Below are 13,532 nucleotides of genomic sequence, written 5' to 3'. Positions count from 1 at the left end.
GAGTTTCTGCTTAGTAAAAGCTTCTTTCATCTCACCAAAGATGTATATATATATATATATATATATATATATATATATATATATATATATATATATATATATATATATATATATATATATATATATATATATTTATATATATATATATAAATATATATATATATATATATATATATATATATATATATATATATATATATATATATATATATATATATATATAAATAAATATATATATTTATATATATATATATATATATATATATATATATATATATATATATATATATATATATATATATATATATATATATATATACATATATATATATATATATATATATATATATATATATATATATGTATATATATATATATATATATATATATATATATATATATATAATATATATATATATATATATATATATATATATATATATATATATATATATATATATATGTACATATTTTTATATCAAATAAATAAACAGTAATAAAAAAGAAACGTGTGTAAAGTGATCGCTTAAACCAGCCTATGACGGTCGTAAGCCCGTAAATGCCCAAACTTCCATAATCTTCTTGAGATGTCATCTATGTTGAGATGTCAAAAACATTATATAAAATAACTCCAAATTTGAGATAATCCAGATTTGTGAACAAGTATTTGGACACACTAAAAATGTTGCAAATATATGTAATCAAATCATATGAAAACCGTAACTCAAAAATATTTAAACCAGACATAATGCCTTACGCCTATACTTTTATGCCGACGAAAGTTTAAAAATACTACGTTTAAAAAAAATAGATTCATTAATTCATTCGGCAGTCAATTCGTGGTAATATATTTACATTTTTAATTTAAGTTTTACTTGGTAAAAACCACTGCTTCTTAAGGTCAATTGTGACACGCGTTTCAATGCATTCCTCATAATTTTCGGTGTTTGAAAATGGTACGTACGATGTATTGTAACACGTGACACAATAAATTTTAAAATAGTGGTATTTACCAAGTAAAACTTAAATTAAAAATAATAAAAGAAATTGAAGCTGTAACGGAATGATCCAGAAAGCTGAATAAAAGCCCAAGACAAACATAATTGAAAAGAGAAAAAGCAAAAATAAAAACAGTTATCCATATATACATAAATAACAGACAAAAAACAGTAATAAAGCCTTTGTTAAAAAATAAAAAAATGTTAGTTAAAAGCGTTAAAAAAATCTAAAATAATTGATACTCACATGACATCTGTGTTCGTAAATTGTACATAAAACTCGTTATTAAATACGTACCTAAATAAGCTGCTTATCAACGATTGTATTCGTTTTAAAAACTGAAAAAACTGAAAAACAATATGGACGAAATAATGTGGTAAAAAATCCGTGGTGTACCTTGAAGGGGTAAACCGATGTTGATGATGGTTTGACCACTCACAACACCTGTCACCTGTGCTTCTAGCACCAACGAGATGTAGGACTTGGTATTGAGGACGTCTTCTGGTAAGTGGTCCTTCACTGTTATAGCCACAGTACTACCGGTCGGTGTAAGGGTGAAGGAGTCTTTGAATTCTACGAACAAAACAATAATTTAAAAAAATTTTAAATATCAATTTTGTACCGATATAATCTTTAAAGAAAAGTAACGTTTTTACCTCCTAATAGAACGAAGTCAACTGACACGAAATTTTCAGTAAGTTTGATGTTTGGTACTTGCAATGTGTGGTCTTTTAAATACTTGGCTTCGTAATATGCTTCCTCGAATTTCAACAGTTTTGGAATGTCAGTTCCTGTGCCAAAAAAATGTAAATAAAACAGAAAGTTTAAAGCTTTTGATATAATTTTTGAAGTTGAAATTGGTTTCGTTCCTTACCTGTAAGTGGTAACTTGATGCTAATGATAGTTTGACCATCAACAGCACCCGTCTCGGCTGCATCTAGTACTAGGAGGATGCTGGAACTGGAACTCAGAATTTCCGCAGTGAGAGGTGTTTTTACTGTTATGGTGACTGTACTTCCTGTATTTGCTAATGTGAAAAATTCACTTGTAGCTGAAATTATAAAGGAAGCATATGAATAACCAGCCGTTCATGGACTAATTGAGAGAAACATAATTTTATGAATATCGTTAGAATGATATGACCTACCACCCGATAGAGTAAATTTAGCGGAGGTGGTGTCTTCAGTGAGCTTGATAGTTGGTATGTTGAGTGAGTGGTTTTCCAAGTAGGACGCCTCATAGTACGGTTTCTCAAACTGTAGAACTCTCTTTGAAGGATCATCTAAAAGTTAACGACAAAAGTTTTTATGATAATAATTCTATTCTTTAAAAAAATACTTCTTAATAAAATTGATAATTTGTCATTAATTAAATCATTTACTTAAAATTAAAAGCAGAACCTTATTATAACACAGCAAAAATGTGGGCTATGTAGGTACTGTTCATATTCAGAGATGATATTTGTATGCAAGTTAGGATCGTGAAAAAAGCACAAATAATTGAAAAAAGTATTGTATAAGCAACTTTAAAACATAACTTAACAAAACAAACATTAAAAAACATGGAAAGACGTTATTTATTAAAGGTTTATAACACTAAAAAATAGTATTTGTAGTTGTTGAAGAAGACAGAAGACGATTAAATATCATTGAGATATGACATAAAACGGTTGTTGAAGTACTCTTTATGTATGTATATATGCAACATTCAAATATCCAAGCAATTTAATGCATTAAGCAATGGTAAGAATGGTGAATGTTAAACAATGACAGATCGTTAGCTCCGTAATCAACCCGACCTCCATATTACCATCGTAGTAAATAATATTTCGTCTCTTTTCAGGCATCCATAATATATCATTATAGCTTATAAACTAAACAAGGTCTTTATTGCAGTTAGCTGCCAAAATGAAAGCTGCCATTGAATTAAAACATGATTTTAAAATATATATTTTTAATTCATTAAACTTTGATTCATTATGTTCCACACGACTTCCTGTAGTTACATTGGACCCCCATACTATACCTTTGAGGGGTAAACCGATGTTGATGATGGTTTGACCACTCACAACACCTGTCACCTGTGCTTCTAGCACCAACGAGATGTAGGACTTGGTATTGAGGACGTCATCTGGTAAGTGGTCCTTCACTGTTATAGTCACAGTACTACCGGTCGGTGTAAGGGTGAAGGAGTCTTTGAATTCTATGAACAAAACAATAATTTAGATAATTAAAAATACCAATTTTGTACAGATGTAATATCAAAAAAATATTGCCTTTACCTCCCGATAAAACGAAGTCAACTGACACGAAATTTTCAGTAAGTTTGATGTTTGGCACTTGCAATGTGTGGTCTTCTAAATACTTGGCTTCGTAATATGCCTCTTCGAATTTCAACAGTTTTGGAATATCGGTTCCTGTACACAAAAACACAAAATAAGGTAGAATCTTCAAAACTTCTTTGTACATATTATTTTTTATATAAAAATTGGTTTCGTTGTATACCTGTAAGTGGTAACTTGATGCTAATGATAGTTTGACCATCAACAGCACCCGTCTCGGCTGCATCTAGTACTAGGAGGATGCTGGAACTGGAACTCAAAATTTCCGCAGTGAGAGGTGTTTTTACTGTTATGGTGACTGTACTTCCTGTATTTGCTAATGTGAAAAATTCACTTGTAGCTGAAATTGTAAAAGAACCACGTGAATCTTGTCCATTCTGAAGAATAATTGAGAGCAAAATTATTTATCGAATATCCTTAGAATGATTTTACATACCACCCGATAGAGTAAATTTAGCGGAGGTGGTGTCTTCAGTGAGCTTGATAGTTGGTATGTTGAGTGAGTGGTTTTCCAAGTAGGTTGCTTCGTAGTACGGTTTCTCAAACTGTAGAACTTTCTTTGAGGAATCATCTAAAATATAACAAATAATTAATAAAATAAACTATTATTCCGATATAATAATTTTATCAAAAATTAAAAAAAAGTCTTGAAATTGCAAAGCAATAAATAAACATTATTTTTATTTCGTGAGTAATATAAACAAACACGTATGAGGAACATAAATGAACATAACATAAATAATGAAAATGAAATATGGACTATTTGAAAGCAAAACGTACTAAAATGACCATGAATACAAGCATAAACGATATTTATTACAAATAAGGTTTTTTTTAAATTATAGAACAATTTATTTAAGAAATCAGGTAAATTAGACGGAAGTAGACAATTCAATATCATCGAGGATCAAAATAAAGCGGATGTTGAAATGCACTGTATGGTATATACAACATCCCAAAAACCAGGCAATCAAATATATTAGAAGATGGACAGAGTGGTGAACGGTACACAATGATAGTTTATGAGCCTATTAATGGCATGACTTCCATACCCTCATCGTATGAAAGTGTTTTTTTTTGTCTCTGTGGGGACAACAATCAAATATCATTTAGTGGCTTTTTCACTTAAAACGATCCTTCAGTAGTTGGCAAAATACAAAACGAAACTCATTTTAAAATGTGAAAATACAGAAAAAATGCGATTATATTAGGTATAAAGAAATAAACAAATTCTAATTGATCTCAAGAGTATCCAAACATAGGTCCATTGAGCGCCCATACCATACCTTTGAGGGGTAAACCGATGTTGATGATAGTTTGGCCACTCACAACACCTGTCACCTGTGCTTCTAGCACCAACGAGATGTAGGACTTGGTATTAAGGACGTCTTCTGGTAAGTGGTCCTTCACTGTTATAGTCACAGTACTACCGGTCGGTGTAAGGGTGAAGGAGTCTTTGAATTCTACGAACAAAACAATAATTTAAAAAAAATTGAAATATCAATTTTGTACCGATATGATCTTTAAAGAAAAGTATTGTTTTTACCTCCCAATAGAACGAAGTCAACTGACACGAAATTTTCAGTAAGTTTGATGTTTGGTACTTGCAATGTGTGGTCTTTTAAATACTTGGCTTCGTAATATGCTTCCTCGAATTTCAACAGTTTTGGAATGTCAGTTCCTGTGCCAAAAAAATGTAAATAAAACAGAAAGTTTAAAGCTTTTGATATAATTTTTGAAGTTGAAATTGGTTTCGTTCCTTACCTGTAAGTGGTAACTTGATGCTAATGATAGTTTGACCATCAACAGCACCCGTCTCGGCTGCATCTAGTACTAGGAGGATGCTGGAACTGGAACTCAGAATTTCCGCAGTGAGAGGTGTTTTTACTGTAATAGTGACTGTACTTCCTGTATTTGCCAATGTGAAAAATTCACTTGTAGCTGAAATTATAAAGGAAGCATATGAATAACCATCTCTACACTTTGAACTACTTGAGAGAAAATAATTTTATGAGTATCTTAGAATGACATGACGTACCACCCGATAGAGTAAATTTGGCGGAGGTGGTGTCTTCAGTGAGCTTAATAGTTGGTATGTTGAGTGAGTGGTTTTCCAAGTACGACGCCTCATAGAACGGTTTCTCAAACTGTAAAACTTTCTTTGAAGGATCATCTAAAAGTTTACAAGAAAGGTTATAAGTTCAATTTTAAAAAAATATTTCTACACTTTATTTTTTAAAAAAATTCTTTTTTGTTTTTTGACGACGTTCGGGTAAAAATTTAATCATGATAAAAAATGCAAAGCGAAAAGTGCCCCAACAAAATTTGTATTGCAGGTATTTTGTAAGTGGCATATGTAAAATATGTATGTTATTAAGAATACAGACAAACCAATGAGAGAAAATATGATGAAACTGAAAAATGAAACGTGCAAAATGAAAAACAATATTCCTTGTTAATAAAATATGTACACAAACATTATTTTAGGATTTAAAAAATAACTCAATACCACATACAACAAAATATTTTAAAAATTAAGAATTTACCTTTTAAATTAAGTTAAAAAAAACGATATTAAATTGATAAAAATTGTTACAAAAATGTACAACATATTAATTCAACAAGACACATACGAGAACGGTATCTGAAGGTATTTAAAACCCCCATACCATACCTTTGAGAGGTAAACCGATGGTGATGATGGTTTGACCACTCACAACACCTGTCACCTGTGCTTCTAGCACCAGCGAGATGTAGGACTTGGTATTGAGGACGTCTTCTGGTAAGTGGTCCTTCACTGTTATAGTCACAGTACTACCGGTCGGTGTAAGAGTGAAGGAGTCTTTGAATTCTACGAACAAAACAATAATTGTGTCAATTTGAATTAAAAAGTTTTCCACACATATAATTTTCAAAGAAAAGTATTGTCTTTACCTCCCGATAGAACAAAGTCAACTGACACGAAATTTTCAGTAAGTTTGATGTTTGGTACTTGCAATGTGTGGTCTTTTAAATACTTGGCTTCGTAATATGCCTCCTCGAATTTCAACAGTTTTGGAATATCGGTTCCTGTGACCAAAAAAATAAAATAAGGTAGAATCTTCAAAACTTCTTTATATTATTTTTGATATTGAAATTGGTTTCGTTCCAAACCTGTAAGTGGTAACTTGATGCTAATGATAGTTTGACCATCAACAGCACCCGTCTCGGCTGCATCTAGTACTAGGAGGATGCTGGAACTGGAACTCAGAATTTCCGCAGTGAGAGGTGTTTTTACTGTAATGGTGACTGTACTTCCTGTATTTGCTAATGTGAAATATTCGCTTGTAGCTGAAATTGTAAAGAAAGCATATGAATAACCAGGTTTTCAGGGACTAATTGAGAGAAACATAATTTTATGAGTATCCTTAGAATGATATGACCTACCGCCCGATAGAGTAAATTTAGCGGAGTTGGTGTCTTCAGTGAGCTTGATTGTTGGTATGTTAAGTGAGTGGTTTTCCAAGTAGGACGCCTCATAGTACGGTTTCTCAAACTGTAGAACTTTCTTTGAGGGATCATCTAAAAGTAACCGAAAATTTTCAAAAAATTAAGTATCATTCTAATATAGTAATTTAATTATAAATTAGAAATAAATCTTGAAATTGCAAAGCCAAAATAAAAACAAATGCTTTGTATCGAAATATGTATAGTGTAATATACATAAATTAGTGAGTAACATAAACGAACATTACAAAAAGAATGAAAAGGAAATATAGTAAAGTTGAAAACGCATAAAGAATGAACATGAACAAATTTTAAAATAAGTCAGGTAAATTAGACGAAATTAGACAGTTTAATATCATTGGGGATCAAAACGAAACAATTGTTGAAATGCACTCTGTATACAAGATCACCAAAAACCAAGTACTTACATACATACATTCGATGCTATGCAGAATGATGAACGATACATAATGATAGTTCGTGAGTCCCGAAAACGGTTAAACTTCCTAACTCTTCCTTATGAAAGGGTGCTTCGTATCTCTTGGGACATTAATGAAATTTTCACAACATTTTGAGTGTGTCCAATATACTTGTTCACAAAATCTGGATTATCTCCAATTACAGGAGTTATTTTTATATTATTTTTTTTTGACATCTCATCCTTGATGAGATGTCAAAAAAATATAATGAAATGTTCGTTATTTGCTTTTTAACTCAATGTGTTTCTATTATAGCGGGGAAAAATACAAAATGTAGCTGATTTTAAAATGTGAAAATATAACAGAAATACGATTATTTATAGTGATTAAAGATATTCTATATGATTCCCAGGGTATTCATCCATAGGGACATTGATTCCCCGTACTATACCTTTGAGGGGTAAACCGATGTTGACGATGGTTTGACCACTCACAACACCTGTCACCTGTGCTTCTAGCACCAACGAGATGTAGGACTTGGTATTAAGGACGTCTTCTGGTAAGTGGTCCTTCACTGTTATAGCCACAGTACTACCGGTCGGTGTAAGGGAGAAAGAGTCTTTGAATTCTATGAACAAAACAATAATTTAGATAGTTAAAAATACCAAATTTGTACAAATATAATCTTCAAAGAAAAGTATTGTTTTTACCTCCTGATAGTACGAAGTCAACTGACACAAAGTTTTCAGTAAGTTTGATGTTTGGTACTTGCAATGTGTGGTCTTTTAAATACTTGGCTTCGTAATATGCTTCTTCGAATTTCAACAGCTTAGGAATATCAGTTCCTGTGCCAAAAAAATAAACAAAATAATGCTGAGTATTTATAGCTTGTTTATTGAGTATATTTATAGCTTGTTTACGTAAATTTTGATGTTGAAATTGGTTTCGTTCCTTACCTGTAAGTGGTAACTTGATGCTAATGATAGTTTGACCATCAACAGCACCCGTCTCGGCTGCATCTAGTACTAGGAGGATGCTGGAACTGGAACTCAGAATTTCCGCCGTGAGAGGTGTTTTTACTGTAATGGTGACTGTACTTCCTGTATTTGCTAATGTGAAAAATTCACTTGTAGCTGAAATTATAAAGGAAGCATATGAATAACCATCTCTACACTATGGACTTATTGAGAGAAAAATAATTTTATGAATATCCTTAGAATGATATGACCTACCACCCGATAGAGTAAATTTGGCGGAGGTGGTGTCTTCAGTGAGCTTGATAGTTGGTATGTTGAGTGAGTGGTTTTCCAAGTAGGACGCCTCATAATACGGTTTCTCAAACTGTAGAACTTTCTTCGAGGGATCATCTAAAAGTTTACGCGGAAAGTTTTTATGTAAATACACCCCTAATCAAAATTCTTAACAACATTTTTTTAAACGATACTTTACTTAAAATTAGAAACAAATACATTAAATTGCAATGCGATTAACACACACGAATATAAATCATTTTTATCGTAAGCATGTGATTAATGACATACATTTTTGAGTAACATAAATGAGCACAGCTAATATACGTGCGTATAAAAAAAGAACATAAAGCAAAAACGTCATTTAAAAAAAAAAAAAAAAAAAAACGTTGTATTTATTTTTATAAGAAGTGAGGAAACTAAAACGGAAGTAGACAATTAAATATGTTTGTGGATCAAAACACGATGTTTGATGATACTAGCACTATACATGCAACACCACTCCATAAATCAGGCAATCAAATATAATATGGACGATATAAGAATGTGGTACAAAGAGTCCATGATGTACCTTGAAGGGGCAAACCGATGTTGATGATGGTTTGACCACTCACAACACCTGTCACCTGTGCTTCTAGCACCAACGAGATGTAGGACTTGGTATTGAGGACGTCTTCTGGTAAGTGGTCCTTCACTGTTATAGTCACAGTACTACCGGTCGGTGCAAGGGTGAAGGAGTCTTTGAATTCTACGAACAAAACAATAATTGTGTCAATTTGAATTAAAAAGTTTTCCACACATATAATTTTCAAAGAAAAGTATTGTCTTTACCTCCCGATAGAACAAAGTCAACTGACACGAAATTTTCAGTAAGTTTGATGTTTGGTACTTGCAATGTGTGGTCTTCTAAATACTTGGCTTCGTAATATGCCTCCTCGAATTTCACCAGTTTTGGAATATCAGTTCCTGTGCGAGAAAAACAATAAAATAAAATATGAAATATGAAATATGACGTTCAAAGCTTGTTTATTTAATTTTTACTTTTGAAATTAGTTTCTTTCCTTACCTGTAAGTGGTAACTTGATGCTAATGATAGTTTGACCATCAACAGCACCCGTCTCGGCTGCATCTAGTACTAGGAGGATGCTGGAACTGGAACTCAGAATATCCGCAGTGAGAGGTGTTTTTACTGTAATAGTGACTGTACTTCCTGTATTTGCCAATGTGAAAAATTCGCTTGTAGCTGAAATTGTAAAAAGGCGCGTTGATAACTATATTCTCCGTTTTTTAAGGTATTCAAGAGAAAAATGAGAGGTTGAAAATAAAGATTACGGTTGCTATGACCTACCACCCGATAGAGTAAATTTAGCGGAGGTGGTGTCTTCAGTGAGCTTGATAGTTGGTATGTTGAGTGAGTGGTCTTCCAAGTAGGATGCCTCATAGTACGGTTTCTCAAACTGTAGAACTTTCTTTGCGGGATCGCCTGGAAAAAACAGAAAATTATTTTATTCCCGTATGTTGAAATATATTTCAATTGATATATACATATTATATGTACATTTAAAAATAATTATTTACTTATTCAATACTTTTATGTTATTTAAATAAAAAAATGAAAATGATATTTTCTAGCGTTCCGCAAATTTATAAAATATGAATATAATCCAGGATTCGGACTTCTGCTTAGTAAAAAGTTTGTTTAATCTCACCATAAATGTTTCTTGAGAAATTCTATATAATTCAAGCAATATGATTCGAATTGGAACAATAAATATAGGTGTTCCAAAAATTTGAGTAGTGTGGCTGTGAATCATAGGTAGAATTGGTGGAATGTCACACGTGTGTAAAGTGATTACTTAAACCAGCCTATGACGGTCGTAACCCCCTTAAATGCTCAGACTTCCATATTCTTCTTCATCTATGTTGAGATGCCATGATTGACATTGATCAAATTTTTTGGACTATAAGTACACACAATCTTGGGACACACATCTTGTGACGCTCGGTCTACGCGTGAGATATCTGTTGAAAGGTTGAGAAAGCTTTTATTTTTAGTAGAGATCCTGTTATTTAGATATGAACTGGATTATTTTACATATTAAGAGACGCCTGAAAACATGAACACGTATTTGGACACACTAAAATGTTACCGGCTGGTTTAAGTGACTACTGATACACACGTGTAACATTCACAAATTCTACCCATGATTGACAACAACACTACTAAATTTTTTGGAAGTTCTATGTATATGATCCAATTTTGAAACATTGTACAAGAATCACTAGAATTTTCACTAGAGACATCTATTAGTGAGATGAAGAAACTTTTTTTAATTTAGCAGAAACTCTTTTATTTGTATGTGAGTTCCGAATCCTAGATTTTAATCACATACGTGACTATAACATATGTAATCACATATATAACTTAAACCAGCCTATGATAGTTGTAAGCCCCGTAAATGCCTAGACTTCCATATTCTTCTTCATGTTTTTTGAGATGTAAAAAAAATATAATAAAAACGTCATGATATGAAAAATAACCCCTATAATTGGAGATAATCCAGATTTGTGAACAAGTATTTGGAATGTGAGAGGGAAAACCGAACGAGGACGACCGAAAAAAGACTCGGCACGATCAGATAAATCAGAACCTAAAATCTGGCGGTGTCAAAAGTCTGCGTAATCGGAGGTGTATGACTAGATGTATGGATGTGAAGGAGACGAGGAGTGTATGTCAGGACAGAAGAGTGTGGCGTTTCATCCTCGTGATGGTGGTAGTAGTAGTAGTAGTAGTAGTAGTAGTATTTTGACACACTCAAAATGTTGTAATATGTTACCTTTCAAAGGAAGTTTTATGTTGATAACTGCTTGACCACTTATGGCGTCTGTGAGTTCAGCTTCTATCACTAGAGCGATGACGTAATTGGAATTCAAAAAATCTTCTGGCAAATGTTCCTTAACCGTCAATGTAACACTGCTACCAACATTCGATATCTGAAAGTATTCCTTTGTATCTGAAAACAGACATTGATCACCTGTTAAAATCTTCATATATCAAAAATCGACAATTTTTCGTTGTGCATGTTTTCCAAATGACCAGAAAATGTACTTTTTCCCAGCAAACGAGGCATATTTTTAACTTAATATTTACCCGCTACAGGGCAGAAAGTGTGTTTTTTGCATTTTGAAGAAAGGGTATCGTTTGATTATTTTTTTAAAAACTCAATAAATATTTTTCAAATGAAGAATAAACATTCAGGTTTTACCTAAAAATATCTATTACACAATAAAAACTTCAATAAGCGGCTAGATATTTATTTTTAATACATTCCATTATATTTTTAAACTTTAAAAACGTTATCCTGAAAAATCAAGTTTTTTTATTTATGACGCTCTTGAAAGGAGTGAGCGATATGTGATATTAAAAATGGTTTTCGTGGGTAAAATCTGTGATATGATTAGTTTGCTTCTTCCATGATCACTCTCCATGTTCCTCTATCGTCCGCTCGTCTCTTCAACTCGGCAACAGTTGCAACAGATGTCTCTACCATCACCGTAAAAAAAATACTTTCATCTTTTACATTTTCATCATTCATTAAAACCCTTATCCGCACCCCAATGGTGCATAGGGCACTGCATCATGTAAACGCAATGTTATCTTCATCGTTAGCATAATAAGGAAAGGTGATCAGTCCTCCGCTTCAGGTACCAGTCCAGGGTAAAATTAAATATATATTAGAGTGTGAAATCACTAATGTTTATCTTTGCCCCCCCTCCTGGGAATTGAACCCGGGCCTCCGGCACGGTAGCTAAACACGCTAACCATTACACCACGGAGGCGGACATTAATATAGAAAAACAAAAATATACCCGTATTGGAATGTTGTGGCGTTGTGGCAAAATTTCAAAGCAATTTATGATTCTGAACAAACGAATTCACATTTTTATTTATTGTAGATTAATTTAGCATTTACTTTGTAATCTGATAAAATGATGATAAAAAAAACAGTTTTGTGTTTTTATATATAAATACGCCTCCGTAGTGTAATGGTCGGCACGCTCGGCTACCGTTCTGGAGGTCCCGGGTTCGAATCCCAAGGGGGGTAAAATAAATATAAGTGATTTTTTCACTGTAATATTTATTCAATATTATCATGGACTGGTACCTGAAGCGGAGGGCTGATCACCTTTCCTTCATGTGTTAAAACGATCAAGATAACACAGTGCCCTATGCACCATTGGGGTGCGGATAGGGGCTTTATTTATATATATAAATACGACTAGTTTCGAGAACGTCTTTTGTTCTCTAAACTAGTCGTGTTAATTTATTATTTGATTAAAACCAATATTTTTAGCTTTTCCACTTTTTTATTTGACCAGCGACCGGGTTTCGTCGTTACCGACATCACCAGTCTGATGATGTCGGTAACGACGAAACCCGGTTGCTGGTCAAATAAAAAAGTGGAAAAGCTAAAAATATTGGTTTTAATCAAATAATAAATTAAAAATGCAATTCCATCACGAAGTGTCAGTGGATAATATAAATCTATTAGTCGTGTTAACATGAATAAACTCGAAAGTGGTCTAATACAAGAGTTTTATTTTTATATTTAAATAATATTATGAACGTTATTTATTCTAATGCTTACTTACTTCCTGTTAGTTTGAAATTAACAGAGCTAATATCTTCAGTCAGTTTAATAGCTGGAGTAGTTAGTGAATGATCCTCCAAGTACTCGGCCTCATAGAAAGGTTTCTCAAATTTCAGTACTGTTTTCGGAGTTTCATCTGTATAAAAAAATGGTGGTACAGATATTAAAAGTCAGGATAAAGAAAGGCAATTGAGATGGTATAGGCACATAAAAAACCTGAACATATTATAAACGAGATTTTTTAAGTATACTAAGCTGTATTTTATTAAAAATAAAACAGATCAAAATTAATATTGTGACAATTGTAAATAAATATATGTGTAATTAATTAATAATAATGATTAACCCTTATCCGCACCCCAGTGGTGCATAGGGCACTGTATCA

The 13,532-nt window shown here is 32.3% G+C and overlaps 1 protein-coding gene across 4 annotated transcripts in view; it reads right to left on the bottom strand.

Annotated features, from left to right (window-relative positions):
• LOC148312938 (uncharacterized) overlaps nt 1–13,532 on the bottom strand; it is a 51,121-nt gene that overhangs the window by 13,352 nt on the left and 24,237 nt on the right. For 2 of the 4 annotated variants that reach the window (XM_088270666.1, XM_088270683.1), the window contains 26 exons: nt 13,149–13,283; nt 11,333–11,509; nt 9,844–9,978; nt 9,562–9,738; nt 9,327–9,461; nt 9,067–9,243; nt 8,478–8,612; nt 8,202–8,378; nt 7,956–8,090; nt 7,697–7,873; nt 6,767–6,901; nt 6,494–6,670; nt 6,275–6,409; nt 6,015–6,191; nt 5,379–5,513; nt 5,105–5,281; nt 4,887–5,021; nt 4,627–4,803; nt 3,777–3,911; nt 3,504–3,680; nt 3,281–3,415; nt 3,025–3,201; nt 2,147–2,281; nt 1,874–2,050; nt 1,656–1,790; nt 1,396–1,572 (listed from right to left, as the gene is read on the bottom strand). In XM_088270666.1, the coding sequence (XP_088126792.1) occupies nt 1,396–1,572; nt 1,656–1,790; nt 1,874–2,050; nt 2,147–2,281; nt 3,025–3,201; nt 3,281–3,415; nt 3,504–3,680; nt 3,777–3,911; nt 4,627–4,803; nt 4,887–5,021; nt 5,105–5,281; nt 5,379–5,513; nt 6,015–6,191; nt 6,275–6,409; nt 6,494–6,670; nt 6,767–6,901; nt 7,697–7,873; nt 7,956–8,090; nt 8,202–8,378; nt 8,478–8,612; nt 9,067–9,243; nt 9,327–9,461; nt 9,562–9,738; nt 9,844–9,978; nt 11,333–11,509; nt 13,149–13,283 (4,056 nt within the window). The remainder of the gene's footprint in view (nt 1–1,395; nt 1,573–1,655; nt 1,791–1,873; nt 2,051–2,146; nt 2,282–3,024; nt 3,202–3,280; nt 3,416–3,503; nt 3,681–3,776; nt 3,912–4,626; nt 4,804–4,886; nt 5,022–5,104; nt 5,282–5,378; nt 5,514–6,014; nt 6,192–6,274; nt 6,410–6,493; nt 6,671–6,766; nt 6,902–7,696; nt 7,874–7,955; nt 8,091–8,201; nt 8,379–8,477; nt 8,613–9,066; nt 9,244–9,326; nt 9,462–9,561; nt 9,739–9,843; nt 9,979–11,332; nt 11,510–13,148; nt 13,284–13,532) is intronic. The other 2 variants (XM_088270675.1, XM_088270689.1) reach the window with 2 other exon arrangements.

This window comes from Brachycentrus maculatus, unplaced genomic scaffold (genome assembly GCF_059751285.1).
Source record: "Brachycentrus maculatus isolate JH-2025_06_01 unplaced genomic scaffold, ASM5975128v1 h1tg000028l, whole genome shotgun sequence".
Classification (NCBI taxonomy): Eukaryota; Metazoa; Arthropoda; class Insecta; order Trichoptera; family Brachycentridae; genus Brachycentrus; species Brachycentrus maculatus.
This window is presented reverse-complemented; position numbering and strand designations above follow the sequence as displayed.